The 23,907-nt window shown below is 40.7% G+C and overlaps 2 protein-coding genes across 4 annotated transcripts in view; both read left to right on the top strand.

The window, feature by feature from the left end:
- SNCAIP (synuclein alpha interacting protein) overlaps window positions 1-23,907 on the top strand; it is a 219,517-nt gene that overhangs the window by 70,526 nt on the left and 125,084 nt on the right. The window lies entirely within an intron of this gene.
- Window positions 5,304-6,305, top strand: LOC142680871 (olfactory receptor class A-like protein 4). The gene has a single exon (XM_075847291.1). It carries the CDS (start codon window positions 5,304-5,306, stop codon window positions 6,303-6,305), a length of 1,002 nt encoding a protein of 333 aa, XP_075703406.1.

The following is a 23,907-nucleotide window of genomic DNA, read 5'->3' as shown; positions in this document are numbered from 1 at the left end:
CTCCTTCATTTCATTTTGTAAACGTCAAAACCGCGTGACATAAGGATGGCATACGCGCGAAAATAATGCAGACACGCACAAAACACTGTTGACATACGGAACTGCAACGCGTGCAAAACGCTGCATTTTTTACGTGCGCAAAACGCACACGTTCGTGTAAATAAGGCCTTACTGTGATTATGTTCCAATAATAGCTAAGCAACAAAGTATTGTTATCATTGGCTTAATATACTTCTGAGGCCCCATGCACACGACAGTAGATTTCATCCGTAATTACGTACCATATTTAGGGACCCATTCATTTCTATGGCCGACGGACACCTTCCCGTATATTTACGGGAAAGTGTCCGTGCCTTAGAAACCTTCCGTAAAAAATAGGACATGTCCTATTTTTTTATTTTACGAACCGTACCCCCATACTTTATAATGCAGACTGTGATTACGGGCACGGTCGTGTACATGGGGCCTGAGATATTTAGTCACAATACAAATACTACTTCTTCTGTAAGGGAAATGCCTCGGCAACGCTCTAGCCGGGGATTCCGTTCCAGGAAGAGCCCCTGACATCACTGTCCATATATGAACAGTGATGTTAGGAGCTTTGAGATGCCAGAATCCCCTGCCAGCGTGTCGGAAATGCTCGGGCTGAGGAATCTGCTCCAGGATGGGCCCCTGACGTCACTGTCCATTAATGGACAGTGATGTTAGGGGCTTTGAGAAGCTGAACTCCCTGGCTAGAGTGTCAGCAACGCTCTGGCTGGGGAGGAGCCACTGATGTCACTGTCCATATATGGACAGTGTTGTCATTGGCTTTGCCAAGACAGAAGTCCCCGGCCAGAGAGATAGCATTACTCTGGCCCAGGGACTCCATAGTTAAAAGCCCGACATCACTTTCCATATATGGACAGTGACGTCAAGGGCTTCCCTGGGCTCAGCGCTTAAGGTAACGCTGTGCTCGGGGAGTCCTTGACAAGTGAACAGTGAATGCTAAAGCAGGGAGCTGACGGTTCCCTGCTTCAGCATTGGATTCAACTGTATCTGCGTCCTTAGGACGCAGATACAGTTGACACAAGGGCATACCACTGACCGCCCAGTCAAAAATGACATCTCAGCTGCTACAGAAGTTTCATGTTAGTCAATGATTAAACAAAAATAATCATCATGAAACGTTCTCTTCACACCAAAGTTGTTTGACAGCTGAAGTTCGTGTTACAGTGTCAGTCATGGTTTCCCTTTGGACAGTGCCAGTCACAATGCCTAGCAAACGATTCCAGCTACAATGCCCCCATAGAGTGTTAGGCCTAATGCGTCCCATGATAGTACCAACCAATGTTCACATCTGCGTTGGAGCCTCCATGGCATATTCGGTCAAAAATGGCCGAAAAAATATCGCAGTATGATGCAGTGTTTTGTCCTGTTAAACGACAGACACTATGACAGAAACGTGCGTAACCCATTAAATTTAATGTGTTCAGTCGGGCGCCCTTGGTGCCCCTCACGCGACAGATCTGGCACTTACCGTATAGAAAGACTGAATGCAGATATAATCAATGTCTACTGCACAATTGTAGTGCCAGGCCTAGAATCAATATTTATTTTCATTTAGGACATTCAGATATTTTCATTGAGCACTGTGTACTCTGTAGAAGAGAAGCCAGAAATGGTAATAAACCACTTCTGTCTTCTTTTCAGGGTGGCCGGCTATCTGACATCCGCGCTGTCTGTTTACAATAGAATGAATAAATCCCAGGACCACACAATTTATGGGGCATGGTATTTAACGGCATGAACTTCGACAACTGGTGATGCCTAGGCACAACCTTGTTCAGGCTAGTAAAGCCACATTAGAAAAATTTTAGGAGCCCTAATGTAGACAAACTTTTTTGGGACTGCAGACAACACTGACCTGAAAAAAAATGGCACATAAACTCAGAGAATTTTTGTACTATGTGATGCAGAAAAATAGCGGTGGAGTATCCACTCTGTCTCATCAAACTCGGCCATGATTATCTGTCCACCCTGGCTCCACATTTCCTTATTACCCCCAGCCTACAAAAAGATCAGTGCACCCGGCCCAAACTGAATAAATGATGCCTGACATTACTAGTCCAGACCTACACTCCAAATAATAAATTCATGTTAAGACTGATGTAGTATCCGATTCGTATCCGATTTTTCTTGTCTCCTATGTCTGCTTCTTGGGTGAAGGATTATAAAATCGGATACTACATCAGTCTTAACATGAATTTATTATCGATAGACTGAATACCTATTCTATATATATTTCTCTCTATTCTGGACAAATTTTTACTACTACAATTTTAAATCAATCAGATAACAACAACAAATCCTCGTCAGTAATTTTTACTAATCACTGACACCCAATTAGTAACTCCTTCTAGCCAATAACGTTGCATATAAATGAGACAGACACATAGGGCTTTCACATTCCTTGCCATGAATAAGAACACTGCACGTGTTCAAAACGCGTAGGCTCGGGCACCAACCCGCACTACTCTTCGCCTCTCTGTTCTATTTTTAATCAATTTTTGTCAATAAAAGTGGGAACAGAATTTCCCTTTTAAACTTTATACAGCGCTGGATCATCTCTTTTTCTGTCTTAAAATGTGGTACACATAGGTCCATGGTCTGGTTAGGAGAATCTATCCTCTAATAACCAATAATAATAATAAGGAAAAGGAGTAAAGAATGTATGCGTCTATATGTGTTTATAATCTGTGTAGCCCAAAATCTGTATTTTTGTTACGTCTCTTCATGAATTCCTTAAAGAATTTATTACTGTTCCAACTCATTTGATTGCTGTGTCACAAATATATATTGCCCCTTTAATGTGCATAGTAGTTCACAGTTAATAATGCAGCAAGTTCCCTTTATATGGATGCTGTGGGAATAAACCGATTTTATTTGCTGTTTTTATAGGCATGACAAAAACTGATATAAAGTCTCTATGTCTTTAGCACATTGCCTCGCGTGCTCTGATTCTTTTCCCTGTGGTTAGCATCAGATGTCAGCCATTGTGTGCACATACATCGTATTCATGAGATCAGAGGCTCATTCATAGTGCTCGCTCATTTCACAAAGTGGTTGTCTGGGGCCTAGTTTTACACTAGTTCTGTAAAGGAAGATGTACAAAGCAAACTTTTTTTGGAGTGTCCTGTCAAAAGAGATTTGCCGTGGCAAGATCATTATCCTTGAATATGGATGGAAAAGTTTTGTAGACTATTCTGTCTTCCAAGGCAAGCTTAAAAAATGACTGCTTTGAACTGTTGAACTTTAATAAGAAGGGAACACTCTGAATAAACTTTGGTAGGGATAAGGTGATCCTTTGCTTGGAACTTATACTTTTCGTAACATAAATCAAATATGTCATGAGCTGGAAAGGCAATGAATAAAATAACAGTGCCTGGGATTTTTTTTCTTTCCCCTTTGTTCTTTCCATGACCCGAAAACCTTTGTGAGCAATTATAATTATCATTTACAGGAAATGTCACTTGACGTGAAAACCAGAAGCAAATGCGTCTGCAAGCAAATCAAGCTTGCCTCTATGAATTCTCACGCTTCCATCATGTGAGATGCTTTGTATATAATAGCTGCATTTTATTACTTTCTTGATGAAGAAACAATCATAATATTTTATACCACATCAATCACATGATGTAACAACTTTAATCCACTCCATTACTTCTGACGGATAGCTGCCCCATGGTGCTGTAATGAGTGTAATACAGTTTATATATAGCTATTTTATTATGTGTTTTTTATTACGTAGATATAGCCCATGATATTCCTGTTAAAGGGGTTGTCTCTATTAGGGGATTTGAGCATCATAAAGGGGAGTCCCCCACTCATGTCGCTCTGGCATCCCATACCATTCCACGTATTACATTTGACTGGCCGGCATGTTACACTATATTTCCTCTGTAGCATCGCTGGGGGGTTCTGCCTTTGAAATTGTCTTTTGCATAATAGTTTTATAGTAAGACAGTGTTGATAAATGGCCACTATTCCCTATGTGTGGAGACTTTTGAATCACCCTGTACACTACGGCTCATGTGTCACTGGGATTTCTTCAAACGAATCTTACACTTACGTATGTCCACATCTGTGTTGGAGGCTCCATTGCAGATTCCATCAAATTTGACAGGAAAAACAGGGCAGCATGCATCGCCACTTTTCTCCTAAATACGACAAACACCACACCAGAACCCGATGGACTCGACAGTCCGTCAAGTACGACGGATCCGGCTTTCATTGTGAACATAGCATTAAATCATGAGCTAGATGCAGTTAATGTGAGAACCAGAATGCAGAGAATCATGTAATAGATTGGGATTTAAACTTACGGTTTGATGTTTGCCCCATTGCGTCTCAGTTTTCGGCCCACAAAAAAAGAAAATGTGGACACTTCTTAAACCAAGTGTACAATTACTATGACTGGTAGCAGCGGGTCCATTGTCATTGGAAGGATGAAAGCTTTTCTGCGAATGGAAATTCAGTGATCTGTTCTGAATATGTTATCTGTAGAATTAACTTTCAGGTAGGTAGGTCACTGGTCCATGATCACGGTTTGCCAAAAATATAGAGGCGGCACCATTGCCAAAATCATGGAGAAGAATAAAGCTTTACTTCTTAGGTCTGACCAGTAATTTGTTCTGAAGATGTTTTCCATGAAAAAATGACCTTCTCAGGCACTCAGACCTATGACTTGAGGAAGGTCCTAGTGAGTCTATATCGTTGTAGGCAAAGATCATTGATGGAAGTATCAAGCTTTCTCTGTGAGAACGAACATTAGAATCGTAAAGATTTCCTACGACCAGTACATCTTATTTTTTGTTTAAAAAAAAAACAGCCACTTGACCACATATAGTTTGATAAACATTAAGATAACTCAGTCCTTCTGATAATTGATGTACGTAAGTACTGACAATGCATCAATTTTTTTCCTCTCATCCGACACTAGAAATCCCATGAGAAGTGATAATATATGTTGCTCTTCTGTTACCAGGCTTCTCGGAGATTTAATTAACAGGTATACATGTGTTTTTCTCTTCCATCACCCAGTCCCATGGTGTTGCCACATAACCCCAGTGTAACTGTACATTTCTCTGCCTTGCAGTATACACAGAGCACAGGTTTTCTGCTTCTGAGGTCTAGGTCCCATTCTTACGTTCCAGAGGTGAATTTATTTTTTAACACAATGATTTTGAGTAAAGATTCTTTCATGTGTCCTTTCTCAAAGAAGAAGTGACAGGATCTCATTGGATATACATCTGATGCTGAATATGACACTTTCATCAAGTATCATCGAAATTATTGCCTGCGGCATCTTAATCTTTGTAAGTTTACTGGGAAATGCCATATTGATTTATTGCACATGGAAGTGCATTACAAGACGTCTGCCAACATCATTTGCCCTCATTTTCAGCCTTGCATTTGCTCAAGTAATGAAGAATATTGTGATTAATGCTATAAATATTATTTTCAATACTGGATTGAATCCTAATTCTCATATCTGTAAATTTGGATTGTTTATGGCAACATTTACTACTAAACTGGAGATCTGGTTTACATTTTACATGGCTATATTCTACTGTGTGAAGCTCAATCGAGTTGTCCATCCATTGAGGACACCTCCTAATGGCAAATGGCGCAGACATCATCTCATAGCTGTGCTTGTCTTGTGGGTCACAGGAATTGCAGTTTGTTGTCCTTATCTAGCTTTTGGGAATAATGTGCAAAGTCAAGCTGTACTCAATGATACTTACTCCTTCCATCACAGCTTTCTTTATGAAGAATGTAATGTTGTTTTTCCAGATAACAAAGTTGAATTTTATTATCATCAGATCTTCATGGTCATCACTGATCTAATTCCACTAGTGATTTTAGTTCTGGTCAGTTTTCGTATACTTCTTCTTTTTTATGAGCAAAAGAAAGCAACTTATGGCAACATCTGGATTGGGCATGACCCTTCAGAGACTGAAGTACTACGGGCTTCCAAAGTGATTGTACTGTTAATGGTCCTTGTCACTGCACTGTGGGTCACCCACTTTGTCCTTGTCTTGCTCTTGAAGCACATAAGGTCATGGTATTTAACCTCAACTCTGCTTGCTGTGCTGTTTTCTGGGTTCTCTAGCATAAGCCCTTACTTACTTATGCTCATTAACTATAAAATCAGATTGCAGATTAGGTCACTGAGCTCCTTCTGCTGCCCAAACAGTAAACCCAAGACTTTGCCTACTAGTAGTCAAAAGTCCATGCCTGAAGAACTAGCCACTGAGGACTGATCTTCTTATAGACTGTGAGATTCTTTATATTTGACAAGAAAATGTCTAAAGATTATGTTTGCAGTTGCTTCAGTTAGGCCTGTACATAGTGTTGCATAGTTAGTACGGTTGAAAAAAGACACATGTCCATCAAGTTCAACCTAGGGATTACTGTTAGGGCTTATTCACACGACAGGGTCCCGACCGAGCCCGAGTGTCGGCCAATAAAATCGGCCGTTTTTCCCGGCCGGTTTGCATTCGTTTTGCATCCGTTCCGGGCCGGGCATATCTGGACAGTGACATCAGGGCCAACTCCTGAAGGGGAATCCCCATGTGGCCAGTGATTCCACTTCAGGAAAAGCCCCTGTCATCTGTGTCCATTTATGGACACTGAACGTTACTGGCTTTGCCTGGTGTGGAATCGCCGGTCACAGAGTGTTCGGGGATTCCGCTTCAGGAGTTTCCCCTGATGTCACTGTCCAGATATGGACAGAGACATCAAGCGCTCTGTCCAGGAGCGGAATTCCCGAACACACGGGGATTCCGCTCCTTCAAGGAGCTAAAGTGGGGCTAGCACATAGCAGAGCAGGGAGATACCTCCCTGCTCTGCTATAGTGGTGTCGCTACAGCAGTAGCAGCTGCTGGCGGCGCCATCGGCCATGGGAGGTATCGCCGGGCCAGGGCGCTTTTAAAACAAGAAGGGGAAGGGAGCCAGCGCAGTGCTCCCTTCCACCTGCTGTACACACGGGCCCTGCCACACAGGGAAGAAACTTACCTCCAGCGTACAGCCATTCGTCCGAATGGCATAAACTCCTCCTCCTCACATGCACTCTGCGCTGTGAGGAGAGAGCGAGCGACGGTAGACACGGCCGTCACTCTGGACACATTCCGGTGATGGCCGTGTATTACCCGGCCCCATAGACTTCTATGGAAGCCGGGCGGCCGGGTGAACGGCCGAAAATAGGGCATGTCCCATTTTTTGACGGCCGGTTTTCCCGGCCCGTCAAAAAATCGGTCGTGTGAATAGCCCCATTAGGGGTCTATTGTTCCTACTGCAGCCGGGTGACAGCCGTTTTATGAACGGCCGTCACCCGGCCGGGAAACCCTGTCGTGTGAATAAGGGCTTAGGCTTTGTTCACACTTCATTCTTTCCTGTCAGATTTCCATTGCTTTTAATGGTTAGAATAGTGTAGAATATGAGGGAAAAAGAGATCATGATGTTCCGTCATAACCTTCATTGATCCTTTAAAAAAACAAAGCTGTGGCACCAGTGTGAACAGAGCCTTAGTTGTTATTATGAACTTCATTTTGTAAATCTGTTTTTTGCTATCAGTATAATATTAGTAATAGCTATTTTATTTACTAAACTAAGAACTTGTCTGAAAGATACAAACCGCATTTAATATTAAAGACTTTATGTAATATTAATATCTGCATTGCTCCCATAACATGGTAGTTGCTTATATTACCTGAGTGCAGGGAATCACATATAACTGTCACAATTAATTAAGTTGCTTTTCTGTATTTTTATACAATAATATATGCTGTTTATACTATTATTTCATAAAACACCTTAAAAGGTGTAAATATTAGTTATTTCTAACACACAAGCCATTTTATTTATAAAAGGATATTTATAAATAAAATGGCTTGTGTGTAATATTCTGTCATTATGCCTTAAAAATATTGAAAATATACGCAAAGTACTTTTTTGTCTCTATATATACACACTATATGGACAAAAGTATTGGGACACCTACACATTACACCTATTGAATCTTTTAGGACATTCCATTTTAAATCCATAGGCATTAATAAACACCACAATGTATCCATGTTATGTCAGCATACTACATAAAATAATTATTGCCGCTGGCCCAATACAGCAAAGTGGGTAGCTATGCAACAATGCTTATACCTACAGCACCCTAGGCATGGGTATAGATCATATTTTGACCTGGAATATATAATGAAATTACACAATTTGGCTTCCATTAAAGACTAGAGTAGGGGATTTAGATTGTGATTGAATAAAATATCTGCATATTACTAATGGCTATTGGGTATAACAGAGTTTTGAACCCACATATAGTGTTTAAAGTAAACTCCATATGTTATAATACTATAGAGCTGTAACCTATTTTTATACTGTAAAGTTGTTGCATATTAAAATGTATAAGATGGTTTCCAAGGGTACATAAGGCATATTATATATAATAAAATGTTATTTTATTATTTGGCATATTTTTCTCTCTCATTTGCTCCTGTCTACCTTTGCTTGTTAGCCTAAATTTTCTTACTAAAAAGCTGAATTATTTATGGCCTATGATACCTTTTATTGGAAGCAAGTTCAGTTTTTTCATAGATCCTTTGTAACCACAAATATCTGATTTGTATAAAGAAAAAAAAAAAACTATGTGGTCTAGAGTTTCCAGTATTTCAGAGTAACTCACAACATATGTATGCTCTTTCCAGTAAGTATATTAATATAGTTGACAGCATAGATGCCTAGATTGAGAAGACATTGGCGTAGAGTAGAGGGTGCCAGATAGCAAAGGTAGTATCACCAAGGAGTTTATGCACCTTTTTCCTATATTCTTATATGTCATAGAGACTTGTTAGAAGATAATATAATCGGGGGCGTATGCTTTTCAGCTCCCCTGAGGTCAATGATTAGCCTGACTGCAGAAATCAGAGATACAGAAATATCTGTCTGGAGATTCAAATTGGCAGAGTTTGTTGGAAGAGTGCTGCGGCCATTTAATTCTAGAAATCCGAGAGATTGCCTAATAGAGCTTTTTAGAGTTGTCAAGAAGTGTGTCATTTGCAACCAGTCTTAGATTACTGGTCCTCAGCTCAATGCCATATTGACTCTGAGCTCAAGACAGAGAAGGAGCAATGAGACATGGTAATACCTAAGCCAAGCTTTTCATTATCTCTTACTGTCATATTAATTTTTATTTTGTTAGAAATTTCCTTTGTTAAAGAATTTCTTTAAAGGAGTTTTCCAGCCAGCCTCAGGATAGGCTGATCGGTCGGGGTCCGACTCCCGGGAACCCCGACGATCAGCTGTAGTGAAGGGGGTGCAGCACTCATACGAGCACTGCTTCCCCTTCATTTCTACTAGCTCACTGTGAATCGTCAACACAAATGTAGCGGCGATTCACAGGTATTGCAGCCTTTTCTCCAATTCACTTCAAGGGGAGCAAAGGCTGCACTACCTGTGAATCGCCGCTACATGTGTGTCGACGATTCACAGTGGGCAAGTAGAAAAGAAGGGGAAGCAGCACTCATACGAGTGCTGCACCCCCTTTAAAACAGCTGATCGGCGGGCGTCCCGGGAGTCAGACCCTGACCGATCAGCTATTGATGGCCTATCCTGAGGTTAGGCCATCAATTTTTACTGGCCGGAAACCCCCTTTAGGGTAGAAACTTTAAATAGTTGTCTTTTAAAAGGGTTGCCTGGTTGGGATTTTGTGTCAGCTGTTTTTCTTGCTGAAATCCCCAGTGTCTCAGTTCTTCAGCTTATCATGCCCTGATAGGGCATATTAGGGTTATCTAAAGCAGACAACTCAAGCATAAGCAATTAATATTGTGAGCGATCATTAATTTTTCTAAATGCCAAAACAGCATTGCTTATTTTTAAAAAGGTATTTGCCTCTAGATGGCATTGCTCCGGCAATATAAAAATTTAAAAAAAGATAAAAAATTGTGAAATTTGTTAAACTAGGAATGGCCAAGAGTTTTTGTGGGATTTATTGTTTGTGGAGCCTGAGTTAGGGGATTTACCATGGAACTAGAAATAGGTACATCTGGTACATGGAGGACATTTTGCGCACCCCTTTTTTTCAAAAGTTCCTTTGCATCCACAATGATGATAGCAGACACAGTTAGTTACTTATTGCACTTCAACACCTTCTTCATATATGGCTGTGTTGCTACACCATTCCGCTCTGTGCTAGAGTGTATATTAGCAGTCAGCTAATATACACTCCCTATATGATTCACTAAAATGTCTGGTGGCAGACTCTAAAACATAAACCTCTGAGGAGGTAGCTTTCCTACTTCTGTGTTGGAGCCAGCAAAAAAAAATAGGTTCTAATTTGAGGTCTACCAGTAGATTGTGATTTATTATGTGGCCAGCTCTATGTTAAAGGGGTTGTCGGATGAAAATAATTTATCACCTATCCACAGAATATATGATAAATGTGTGATCATTCCGGGTCTGTAACGTCCGCGGTCACAGACCGCAGACTCCTATCATCCTGCAGACGTCTGCCTCCCCAGAGATGCCAGCACATGTGGCCGTCCTGTCCTGCAGTGAACACTAGGGTGCGCGCTCGAGCTTATTCCCGGCCTTAATGGGCCAGAGCACACACATGTTTTAGATTGACTGATTGCTCCCATGATCACCCTGGACTACTGGCCTTGCCCCTTCCTTCATTGCCTGAGCGTTGTTGTGTTTACCCGTGTTAGTCTTTGCAAATGGTCCCTTAGTGTTTTCCTTTTCCCAGTTTTCCAGTTCCTGCTACCTGTATCCTGTATCCCGTGCTACCTTGTTCCTGTGCCGTAGAGAGTTGGAGTCGTGTTATGTCGTATATTACGCCTGCTGTAATTCACCGCGCCTGGTGTCTGCCTGCTTCCAAGGTCCCACCCAAGCCTGCCATCGCTACTGTCTGTATTGCCATAGGTACCCTTATTCGAACTAGTGACTTTGCCTTGGTATCCTGTTTGGCCAGCTGCTATCCTGCTACGGCGATACGGCCCAGTGGGTCCACACACCCATCGTGACAGGGTCCTACTGCTGGGACCCCCAGTGATCACAAGGGTCCAGTGTCCCCCATTTTAATAAAGCTATGGTCACGCATGCGTACAACCGCCACATTAATTCTCGAGGAGTCTGACGGAAATAGCCGAGTGCTGTACTCGGCTATTCCCGTCCGTCTCATAGAGAATAAATCCTGTGGATAGGTGATAAATGATTTTCATGGGACAACCACTTTAAACACTAGAACAGGGCAGTAGGAGTTTTATATTTAGCGGATTATAATTTGTCTGTCATATACCCATTTCTTAGATAATTTGCAAAAATGTAGCACAGTATTATTTTTTTTATTAATTGTAAATTTAAAACAGGGGGAAAAAAAACCAAGACTCGGTATTTAAACTACTTCATTTGGAAACCTCATGGTATTTTTTTGTTTTTCAGTGGAAAACTCATTATTTTTAGAGTATTCTATTTTCGGAATCCAGTGGCAGTTTATATCCTGGAGCCAATCTCCTAAGTTTTTTCACAGCCAAAGATATAAAATATTTTCTGGATGCTCTGATTTATTTTCAGTCTATCTGCCCAACAGAGCAACTCGGCCAAGCAGAAAGCTTAATCCAAGTCGAAACGGAAATACAATCCTAAAATATGAAAAGGATTAAAGCTTGTGGTGTTAGCATCCCCTTGGGATGAATCTTAAGTATAGGACTTTCATGAAGTAGCTCTATTCTAGTGAAATCGGTTGGACAGTAACTTGACACCACGGTAAATTTAATTATATGATTAAAAGAATGCCAACTTCTGCAACTTTTCTAGCACCTGAGGGGTGTTTAGATTATGCATTAAGTTACAATGTCAGGATGTTTTAATTACTATTCCTTGCCTTGATGCTTTGTAAATATGGGTTTCATCATGGAACAATATGACTTTATTGAAATATAGAAACCATGTTTGTCTTAAGATCTATTGTTAGATAACAAAAGCATTCATGTCAAAAAGCACACAAAACTTGTTACTTTTGAATTACTTTTCCATTTATGTGATGGAAATTTTAGGCAATAAGCTTTAATAGTAATTCACTGCAGGCCATTCCAAAACTCCTATAAAGACAACTTTGCTTAATGAATAAGCGTAACGATTATGCCAACACATTTTTTCCAAAATATCATAATTTATTCACATTCCAATCGTTGTTTTCAAAGTGAAGGTCAGAAAATGAACTCAAGCATCTGTTTTTTCTCTTCAATTGTTTTCACGCATGACTTCAGCAATGTGTACATCAGGTATAGTCTGTTCGGTGTTCTGTTCTCTAAATTATTCTTGTTAATGACCTTTTGCTTACTGCGGTTTACATGTATGCTTTCATAGTTGCATATGATAGTTCAGATATTTTGTAATATTTTAGGTATGAGCTGTACCTTGGTACCTCTTCTATGTTTGTTGCCTATTTTTTCAGTGTTTTTCTTTTCTTTTTTTGTGTTGTGCCCCTTTGTATACTATTTCTAATCCTCCTACTACCAATTTTTTTCTTCCTTGGTACTCTGTAGGGCCCCATTACAGACAGGACGGAAGTCAGGGTCGCCCTTTTCGATGCAGATGCTCTGACTAGGCAGGGCAACACTAGGGCGTGATATTTATATCTTGGTAGGATTTTGGTCATCATTTGTTTTAGTTTAATAAAAAAATAAAAGTTAAGATTAAGCTGTCTCTTTGACTCAGGACGTTTTGCTTCTGTGAACTGGATCTATTGTAACCCGATTCAATTTTTATCAATTACTGGGTTAAAGTAATAGTCCTCGATTGAATAAGCCTAGATTGAAATACTAACTCATCTTAAAGAGGACCGGTTCGCTTCCCTGACATGTCTGTTTTAGTTAATACTTGTATTCGGGTTATCCAACCGAAATATTTTAGAAACCGCTGCAAATTTTATGAAAAGTACTGATCTTCTTTCCCATCGATCCAACATATTGACGCTCCGACAATCCTCCTGTTCTTTGTTTTTAAGCGTGTGACCACTGCAGCCAATCAGAGGTCTCAGCGGTCGCATTGACATATTCCTGGCATCACCACTCAGCGGTAGGCGCCATGATGCAAGAAATATGGCACGTTACCGCTGAGATCTCTGATTGGCTGCAACGGTCACATGCTGACTGCTCATAAACAAAGACAGGGTGGACCGGGGAGCGTCATCACTAGATCACCAGGGGAAAGAAGAGATGAGTACTGATTCTTTTTTATTTTATAACTTTTACAGCTGTTTTTTATGAAATATTATAAATCGGAATACCCATTGTAATAACCGTTGTGGAGCATCATTTCTTAGAAATCTTCAATGTGTCATTCATCCGTTATTCCACCTGTAGATGTATGAATAATTTGACAACTAGGCCTTACTACTCCCCTTGTCAAAGGGACATGTTCCTACACAGTCTAGCGCTGTAAGTACTGATTGGACAGTGTTAGACTGTGAAGGGACCCCCCAAACGTTAACGCCCAGTTGTTTATTTATTCATACATTTCTAGGAGGAATAAAAGGGGAATGGCACTACACAAAGTTTAAGAAAAGATACTCCAGAATTGTTATATTTTGGGGAATGCAAGCATTTACTAAAACAGACAGATCAGGAGAGCTGACAGGTCATCTTTAAAGAAAGCTAGAAAAATAGGGAGTTCTTCTCTGAACAAAGGTAGATACAATAGAGCTGTTACACATTTCTGAAAAAAGCCGGGAGATACTTAGTGATATATTTGTTTATTGATTTGGTCCCCAAGTGTAGACATCAGAGCTCTTTTCTACTGAGACAGCCCTGTTTGTGTACATTCAGTGTATCCATGGTTAACCATAGTCTCCGAGATGTGTTCTCACTGACTTAACCGCTGAGCAACTTTACATGTTTTAATGAACTTTTCAAAAACCTGAAACACCCATTTGACTATCTCACTACTGTCTAGATGATTAAAACATGAGCAGATCGAGCAATCAGATTGTAACATTTTTGTGTTAGAGCTATTTTGTTTGCAACATTATTTTGCTTCCATTTGTGCCATGCCGAAGAATTAGATTTGGTTGCATTCACATGAATATTGATCCGCTTATAGAACTAAATAGATGGACCCAATGTGTGTTTAGGCAATGGGCACACTTCAGAATGCAAGAGCGCTGCAAGAGCGCTGTGCCCGAGGCTCGATTGACCTCTGCACTTTTTATCATCTGTCTTTGTGTTCCAGCACAAGACTTCTGTTCCGTAGAGAATTCACTGGACTTTGCGTGAGGGAAAGTAATGCTCTGAAATATTGTTCCCTGGTTTCATAGACAAATGTTTGTGATTTTCTTAAAGTGATGTCATACCACTTCACTGGTCTTATGTTCTTATTCAGTAGTTACTTTGCTTTATATGGGTTCAATCAATGTAATCTATAACCGTTGTGAGCATGATTTCTGGAAGTTACCAGACCTTGGCGTAATGTTTTGTATCTTTTCCAACACATACATTGAGCACTACGTACATATGAGGCTTCAATTTAAAGGCATAGTAGTAAAGATGAATAACTGGTAAGCATCACATCACAATGTCTGCTAGATGAAACCTAAGTATTATAAAAGGTAGGGTGCGTATATCTACGTGGTCGCACTACTGATCTATGTTTTAAGCTGTTACTACTGTCATTTCTGGCCTTAAATAGTTATTGTGTACTGAAGATGAACACCAATGATGACTATATACCTTAGTTTGGGAATAGAAAGGATGCATGTTTAGAGAAGACATCTAGTTGTTATTTATTTATTTCAGTTACTTATATAGCGCCAACATATTACGCAGCGCTGTACAGAGGTTCTCTTTACGAGCTGGATATCTGAATCTCATCTATTAGTATAGCAGAGATGAATTTATTAACGTTTCTGTGCAGTGAGTCAAGATAACTCTGTAGGTATACCCATAGTACGATATAAAACCACAGACAATATCTAATAGAGTTGGCAAACTAAGCTGTTCTACATCTGTAACCAATTTAACCTTTGATACCTTTTATAGGTGCTTACACCAGAAATGATGTTTTGTCCTTTTTATAGAAATGAGTAAGAATTGGGACAGCAGTACCTGGCAGACATAAAACCTGGGGTGCTGGGATTCATTTTGGTTATTCATGGGGCATTTAATAGCATTGTTTAAGACACATTGCATTCAGATCCCTCAGCTCTAGTGTGTATCCTCAGTGACATGTATATGTTCTAAATCCTGCTCAAGATTTCCATGGTGTGAGATTGTGACATTGATTCAGAATCGACCCTGATCAATAATAAATAGTAAGAAGTGTGAAATTCCCATCTTTATCCTAATAAGGTTTCTCTTCGTCTCATATAGGACCACTAATCATTTAATGGATCAGCACTTGATGCTTTGTAGGGCTTCCTTTTTGTAACAAATCCTATTGAATTAGAATTGAATCCATCAGGTTGACGTTTATTTCACAGATTTTTTATTTAATGAACCAGTCTGGTTTAAGGCTCCAATTTGAATCCAGTATCAAGAGGGTGAATGTAGCTACGCAAACAGCAGCCCAATGGAAGTGGGAGGCAGACACAGTGCTCCACTTTAAATACCCATTTTTTAGCCCCAGGATCCCCTCATGAACCCAGATACACCTGGAGGAAATGGGTTGGAGGGACAAAGGTTAGGGCTAGATGTTCAGGTTTGTTTTCCCTAGCAATGACATGAGTTAGAGGATAGCCCATAAACAGGGCATAACAGGGAATAGTGATGTCCCTCCTCCCTCCACAGGCAGGGCATCTAAGTGACCCTTTACCTGTGGCGCTTGACACATGCAGAACCGGTAAGATTGTTAATTTTTTTTCAGACAGTCGACTGATGTGTCATGCATTATACACTATACAGTAATTTGTAACTGTGATGCAAACGTGTATACTAATCGCCTTTAAGTACAGTTGGGCTATATGTAGTCCTTACCCCCACTGTTTATTGCATATCTTTGTGTGTATTGTTTGACTACACCTTGTTTGGTCTCTACTTTTTGCAACTATACTATTAAAAGTTAAGTTTTAACTAAAATACATTCACCCTCTCTATACTATATTTGACATTTGGTGAACTCGTGGGGTCTCTACCACTAACCACCCCGTTACTGGTTGTTTCTGTCCAAACGGAATCCCCAAAACTGCTCAAGCATGAAAAAGACTACTGCGAGGGCCAAAACATATCAAGTGATTCTGCTGGGACTGAATAAGGGTTTAACCATATGTTGTGACTTCGTCGCTCTTTTTTGCGTGGATTTTTGCAAAATTGCACAAAGAAAAGTGCCACAGTTTTGCTAAACCGCTGGTTTTTGTACTGATTTTGCAAAAATTGTGGTAAAAAAACATGACAGGATAAATCACACACGTGAGTACAACCTAAATCATCTTTCTTTTGACCTGATGGATGCTGGTGTCTATAAGCCTGAGGTGAGGATTCTGTGCTGCTTGCATTTCTCTTTTCCTGGTAAAGTGGTGCTCTGATAGGTCACATCCATATCACACATATACAGAAACCCTAACTTACATAAAAAGTATTTCTGAAATTGGATTCTTATATATTTTTAGACTTATTAGAGATGTGAACATAGAAGTAAAAGTGCTGTGGCATATCTCCATTTAAGCAAGCTCACTTACATACTGAATATACATGGATATGGCTCCCTGGCACACCGCTACTACCACATGAGGTCAGAGCCTAACGTTGTGCTTCCTTCCACCATTTTAATAACATGAGGATACACTATGTAGTATATGTGCTGGAAAAAAGTCAGCACTATTGTGTGGGTTGGAACACCCAATTGTACATTGTACTCCGAGGCAGGTGTTTAGCTATAGGAGGTGCAGAGGTATCAGTCGCAGCCAGCCTGGGTGCCTAGGGGAGCCCAAAAACCCTCTCCTGCCACAAAAGGAGACACCACTATTACAAATAGTAAATGGTAGATGAAGGGTCCTGGTAGAAATATTGCATTGCTTCGCGTTACACCTCTGATTCCAGGTTATCATTAGGAAGTAGAGCAGAACAGTAATAAAGCTATATAGCTCAGGGCGTACAACACTGGAGGATAATACAGGACGTAGCAATTCTATATTTCCTAAAGGGACCATGTAGACTTTAGAGTGGTGTATGCAGTAGATCAATAATTGCTTTTCTGGGAATATTGCTTTCCTGTCAAGCTTCATCTGAAGTAGATTGCCTGAATGGACCACTTGTACTGTACTACGCTGTAACATGCAGACAGTTAATGCTAGTGTGAACTAATAGAATGGACACAAGAAGACAGAAATGAATACTCGGAATTGACTTCACAGCCTTCCCTTTTAATTATGTATGCAATAAACTCTACAGGGAGCTTTCAAAACGAGCTGTTTACGAACCTAGTGCAACAAAGTATCGATAAATTATTCATTGAATGATATGAACAACTGTTTCTCAGACTATTCTACAGTATATGTAAGTAAAATCAAATAATAAAGAGAGTAACTCTTCTGGAATTAACAGTTTGACCGATAGCAAAATATTGAATATACTGAATTATTAGACGGTCACAGAAAAGTATATAAAACTTACCAGTAAAGGTAGAGAATTTTGAGGCTGACAGCCCAAGACAGGCCTATTAAAATGTCCCTCACCCAACCTGTGGAATATAAACAAAAGAAATCCTGAAACAAAAGCCCATAAAAAATAAAGTAAAAGTTACTAAAATATAACTAATTTTGGCACAGGGATTGCTTGAAGAAAATTTCCAAGCCACTGATCAATGTAAGGATGGCACACTAGTGATGGAGACCAACAACAGACCTTTATCTACAGATCTGTCAATGTTAAACTTGAAATGCAGTATGGTCTCCTTCCCAAATTACAATCATCAGCATGTTCTCTGAGCTTTCATCCTCTCCATGTTCCTGTCAGTGTAAGGCTTTCCTATTTCCATGCTCCCCATTGGGTGCAGCCTATACATATGTAGAGAAACAATGGCCACAACCCAACACCAAATAATGCAGGAATATGTAGCTCTACGCTAATGTTATTGAGGAGGAAGGTCCTGTCAGGGCAGTACCTAAATATTTCCAATTAAAATGTGTGCGAAATTAGTTGAGCTCACAGCTTGGAACAAGCACTTAGGAATATGTTACACCAGGCATGGGCAACAGAGGTGGAGATCCACTCTTGTAAATGGCAAGGGTCTTGAGATCTACTAAATACCAAGTTATGACAGGACCATAAGGGAATTGTGTGAAAGTTTCTGCAGATATTTGTATGAAGTTACAGGCATTAGGAAAGTCTGGCGGCAATCCTAAACCATAAATTTTTTTTTACAAAGTAAATTATATTATTTTAAATTTTTCAAATTACATCGTTTTAATTTTGTTATTTATTATAAATATTATTGAAATGTGCTTGGTAACTTGATAGGCTTTTTTTTGTAGTAAAAAAACCATCTGGAATATTCGTAAAAAATAAATGAATTCTGGTTTAGTGAAGCACCTCTCTACTTCACTACTATTGGACTTGAACATTTATTTTTACTGTGAAGCTGCCACCTTTCACAGACTGCCACCTTTTCACAGATCGCAACACTTTTTGGCGCCAGTCTGTTATAAACGATTTTGGACAGTCCTTCCCCTGCCACACGACACCCACCCCTTCAGATATATTGTTGGCAGGGTTCGTGTACATCACCCACCCCAATGCTATAGAATGGATGGAGCTGGGTATTGTGTGCTGATCCTTCCTACTTCCCGAGCTTCTCTGCACTAGTGTCAGTATGTCAACGCTACGTGCATAGGACCCGGCTCTCCATGGCAACTAGTAAGCTGAACAGTCAGTACTGCAGAATATAATTTATGCTGCAGTACTGACTAACCGCCAACTTCTCGACACCCGTCTGACTCCTAAGCTCTGGGTTAAACTCTAGATTTTCTCTAAACAATCATAGAGCTTGTATTATACTCTGTAAGACGGTGTTTACACTGGATCCACCATATGATAGAATTCTCGCTGGCTGCAGCTGCCACTAGTTTTGAAAAATGTCAAACTTAATTCTGCTTTATCTGTAGAAGTAAATGCTTTTGTGTTATCCTATCAAAATGTATACAGTATAGCTGTAAAGAGTGTCTATTAAGAATTTATGAAGGCAATGGTAATCAGGCATGACAAATATACAGTGAACCCCCATGACATTAGACCTAGAGAAGGTAGGTAATCCAGCAGTGATTGTGAATGCAAATAACTTTCCATTTGAATGTAATTTACTACATGTATAGGAGCCAGAGGATATAGCGTGCTGACGCATGTATATATTTTTCATATTTTTAAGCTTTCGTCCTCGGCTGCTGACAGTGAGCGACTGTTCTAAATTGGCTTCTGGATGTCCACTTAGTTCTCTTTTACTCCAGTTTTAATATTTCTTCATCCTTATAGTTGATGACTGTTTCTTCTGTTTCCTGAACAATTTAAATCTTATTGCTTGCTTAATCTAAAATGGAATTAAAGATCCTCCGTACATTCTTCAGTCAGGGTTACGCTTCTCTATTTCAGCCACAAACAGTTCCTTTTCCTTTTTTAAAGAAACTCAACCTCTGCGTATTGCTTTCTTTCCTCTGCAGCTGGCGGTCAACTCGGCTTCACCTGGATGAGTCATTGGCAAACGTGCTGTTAATGTAATGTCTCTTTCTTCATGAAATAATGTAGTCTCGTGTAGTCTATGTGTTACTAGGTTTCAGTATGGAAATACTTCATGCCAGAAGCAGGCAATATGTCTCTCTCTGGCTGCCCTGCCCCAGCATTTGATGCCACGTTCAGATTTGCATTTTTTTTTTTACAGGATCAACCAGTGGCTTGTCTGCTTCTAAGATATAATGGACACAGCAGACTTTTGTAACCAGTTACGCTGGGTTCACACAACCTATTTTCAGGCGTAATGGAGGCGTTTTACGCCTCGAATTACGCCTGAAAACACGGCTCCAATACGTCGGCAAACATCTGCCCATTCATTTCAATGGGTTTGCCGATGTACTGTGCCGACGACCTGTCATTTTACGCGTCGCTGTCAAAAGACGGCGCTTAAAATAACAGCCTCGTCAAAGAAGTGCAGGACACTTCTTGGGACGTAATTGGAGCCGTTTTTCATTGAATCCAATGAAGGACAGCTCCAATATACGTCCGTAATGGACGCCCCGCAAAACGCGAATACATGCATTTACGTCTGAAATTCAAGAGCTGTTTTCTTCTAAAAACAGCTCCGTAATTTCAGACGTAAATACAGTTATCGTGTGCACATACCCTTATTCTCTAGTTGTTGTGGAACTACTCATCCTATCATGGCTGCAGACCCATAATGAGCATTGTAGTAGATCAATAACTACAGATGAATTGGTTGCCTCAGCCTTGAATGAAGTTGTGCAGTAATAGAAAAATTGTTGTTGGTTTTTTTTTCTTGGGAAACAGCGCCACATCTGTCCATAGTTTTTCACTTGACGAGCTGCAATACCACATACAGCCTATAGACAAACGTGGTGCTGTTTCTGAAAAAAAGCTAATTATCCCATACACCCCTTTTAACCTCCAATGAAATAAACAGCCTTCAATAAAAAGAAATGTGAGTCACAAGTACAATACCACATGGAAGAAAACAGTTTATTTCGCAAAAAATACATTTATATGTCAAATAGTTATGACATCTGTTTACAAAAGTGTTCATGACTAGTATACCTTGAAAAGTGCTGGACATAAATGACACACTGAGCATACGCAAGCAGAGGCAATCCTAAGACCTTCAGCCATCGATTGGCTGTGCCGGTGGAGTGGAAAGTAATTTGCTCCATTTATAAGTTCAGCAGGGGATCCATTGCTTGGCGGCCTAACTGTTTCTCAACTTCTTCGATCTCTTATACTGATAACTTTGTGTCTGCCAATTCATAATTGACATAATCCTTCGCATTGGTACATTTATCACAAATTTCTAGGCATAGAGAATTTTTGATGGATTCTTTAAAGGAATATGTCTCCTGATATTGTCCTGATAATGTGTAATACCACATTTCATGTTTATAAGTAGTGACGACAAATATCTGTCCTAATTCTAGGCTGAACACATGACGAATTGCTGAAGAAGATAGGTCATAGGAATATATCTGGTGGCTAACTGTGTCTGCTGCTTTTATTGCAGTGTGTTACATCATTAAAATCATATAAAACTAATACAAGTTATTGTTTGAAATGGAAATCAATAATGATTGAATTTCAAGATGAGGTTGATCAAAAAGATTTCTTTATTTGCTCTCCCTCTATTACTCAAGTCACTCCCGCTTGTAAACCGAGCAATTTGCTTAATCATTATAAAGTAATTTCTGTGAAAACAGGTCCCTAATATATTATCCTAGGTTCAGCAAATTTGCTTTAAGTTCAAGGATGTGTTATAGGTAAGTTCATGAAATATTCAACGTTGACCAACTTTAATTCATTGTTCAACTTTGGCCAACCATATAGAATATTATGGTCATATGCTGTTAAAAGAAGATAAAAATTGCATACATTACGTAAAAAGCTTACACAAAAGCATTTTAAGCCATTTGATAAGCTTCGCAGATAGAAAAATGAAATTACAATATATACTAAACATTTCTTATATGAGCAGGTGTAGCTTTGAAAATCTCCTGAGCGTCTTTATCAGTGATGTCCTGTACTATGGTGTACCATGACATATGAGCTTATACATATGCAGTATAAAATAATGTAATGCAGTGGCGGATCCCCATAGGTTTATTATGGGCGGCCGCCCAGGGCCCAAGGCTCCCGGTGGGCCCATGGCCACCCAAAGACCACATCGCAGCTGTGTCACGTTTTTGCCGCAGTTCACGGAAAAAACTGCGACAAAACTGAAGGCCTCTAGAATCAATTGTATCCGTGTCCAAAGGACGCGGATACAATTGACATCGCTGGCAAGGGAAGGGCACAATTCCCCACCATTCAGCCTTTTTTTTTATGCAGGCGGCACAATGACGTCGGCGCGATTACATCATCGCGGCGCTTGCGTCATTCCGCTGGATGCAGCCTGGTCACAAGAGACCAGACCTGCATCGTCGGAGAAAAGGACTGTGCTGGAACGGGGACAGGTGAGTGGGGCACTAACTACTGGGGTGGTGGCGCATCTACAGGGGGGCTGTGTGGCTATTTCTACAGGGAGGTTGTGTGGTGCTTTCTACAGGGGACTGTGTGGCGCTATCTACAAAGGGGTGGTGCTATCTACAGCGGGTGTGTTGTGCTATCTAGAGGAGGGGCTGTTTGGTGCTATCTACGGGGGGGGGCTGTTTGGCGTTATCTACAAGGGTGTGTGTGTGGCGTTATCTACACGGGGGCTGTGTATGATGCTATCTACAGGGGGCTGTGTGGCACTATATACAGGAGGTCTGTGTGGCGCTATCTACAGGGGGGCTGTGTGGCGCTATCTACAAGGATCAGTGTGTGGCATTATCTACAGGGGGCGGTGTAGCGCTATATATAGGGGGGTGTGGCACTATTTACAGGGGCGCTGTATAGCACTATTTCCAGGGGTCTATGTGGCACTATCTACAGGGGGCTGTGTGTGATGCTATCTACAGGGGGTGTGTGGGGCACTATCTACAGTGGGCAGTGTGGCACTATATACCGGAGGTCTGTGTGGCGCTATCTACAGGGGGGCTGTGTGGCGGTAACTACAAGGGGGTGTGTGTGGCACTATCTACAGGGGGCTGTGTCGTGCTACCTATAAGGGGGGTTTGGCACTATTTACAGGGGCTGAGTGGCACTATCTATAGGGGGGCTGTGTGTGATACTATCTACAGAGGTGTGTGGCAGTTTCTACAGGGTGGGTGTGTGTGGGCACTATCTACAGGGGGGTATGTGATGCTATCTACAGGGGCTGTGTGTGGCGCTATCTACAGGGCTGTGTGCGACGCTATCTACAGGGGGTGTGTGTGACGCTATCTATAGGGGCTGTGTGTGATGCTATCTACAGGGGGCTGTGTCTGGCGCTATCTACAGGGGGCTGTGTGGGGCTCTTTCTACAGGAGGCACTGTGTATCTGGTACTTTACAGTGTTTTGACACAATTATACAGGGGCACAGTGTTTGGTACTATTTTATTCAGGGGCACAGTGTATGATGCTATTATATTTAGGGGCACAGTGTTTGGTACTATTATATTCAGGGGCACAGTGTATGGTGCTATTATATTTAGGGGTATAGTGTGTGGCACCATGAGAACTTTATCTTCATTTATAGGTGTGGAAATGTTGGAGAAGTGAGGAGCCGAAGACATCTGAGTGGCAAATTCTGCAGAAATGGGTCATGGCCGGGAGAAGTCGTAATGAAGTCTGGATCGGATGGAGAAGAAAAGCGGGAAAAAAAATACTAGAATCTGAGAAGACGTCACCTTTGAGTCACTAGATTGATAGAGAATCTGTCACCTCCTGACATGTTTATTATAGGAAATCCTTGTATTTCACAAAAAGTCTTTGTGCAGTCCAGGACTGATAGAAAAATTGGTGTTACTATTCCCCTTGTCAGGAGGATGTGTCCCTGGACAGTGTGATACTGTCAGTGATTGTTGGAGACAGTCAGTATGTAGGGAAACAACCCTTTGACAAGGGGAATCGTAACACCCATTTGTTAATGCTTGCACAAAAAACTAGTGTTAACAATAGTTACAGCGCGGCAGGGAGGCGCTGGAGAAGGGGGCCCAAGTTTGGGTAACAGCCCAGGGCCTATGGTCTACTTGATCCACCACTGATGTAATGTACTACTCTTACCTTGAATGAGAGCCCATGGACCCTGCAAAC

Source organism: Rhinoderma darwinii, chromosome 1 (genome assembly GCF_050947455.1).
Source record: "Rhinoderma darwinii isolate aRhiDar2 chromosome 1, aRhiDar2.hap1, whole genome shotgun sequence".
NCBI lineage: Eukaryota > Metazoa > Chordata > Amphibia > Anura > Rhinodermatidae > Rhinoderma > Rhinoderma darwinii.
The sequence above is the reverse complement of the archived record's forward strand: the minus strand, read 5'-3'. Positions and strand labels throughout refer to the sequence as shown.

What these genes read in the sequence shown, in the direction of transcription:
- LOC142680871 (XM_075847291.1), top strand. Translation starts at nt 5,304, where the DNA reads ATGACACTTTCATCAAGTATCATCGAAATTATTGCCTGCGGCATCTTA.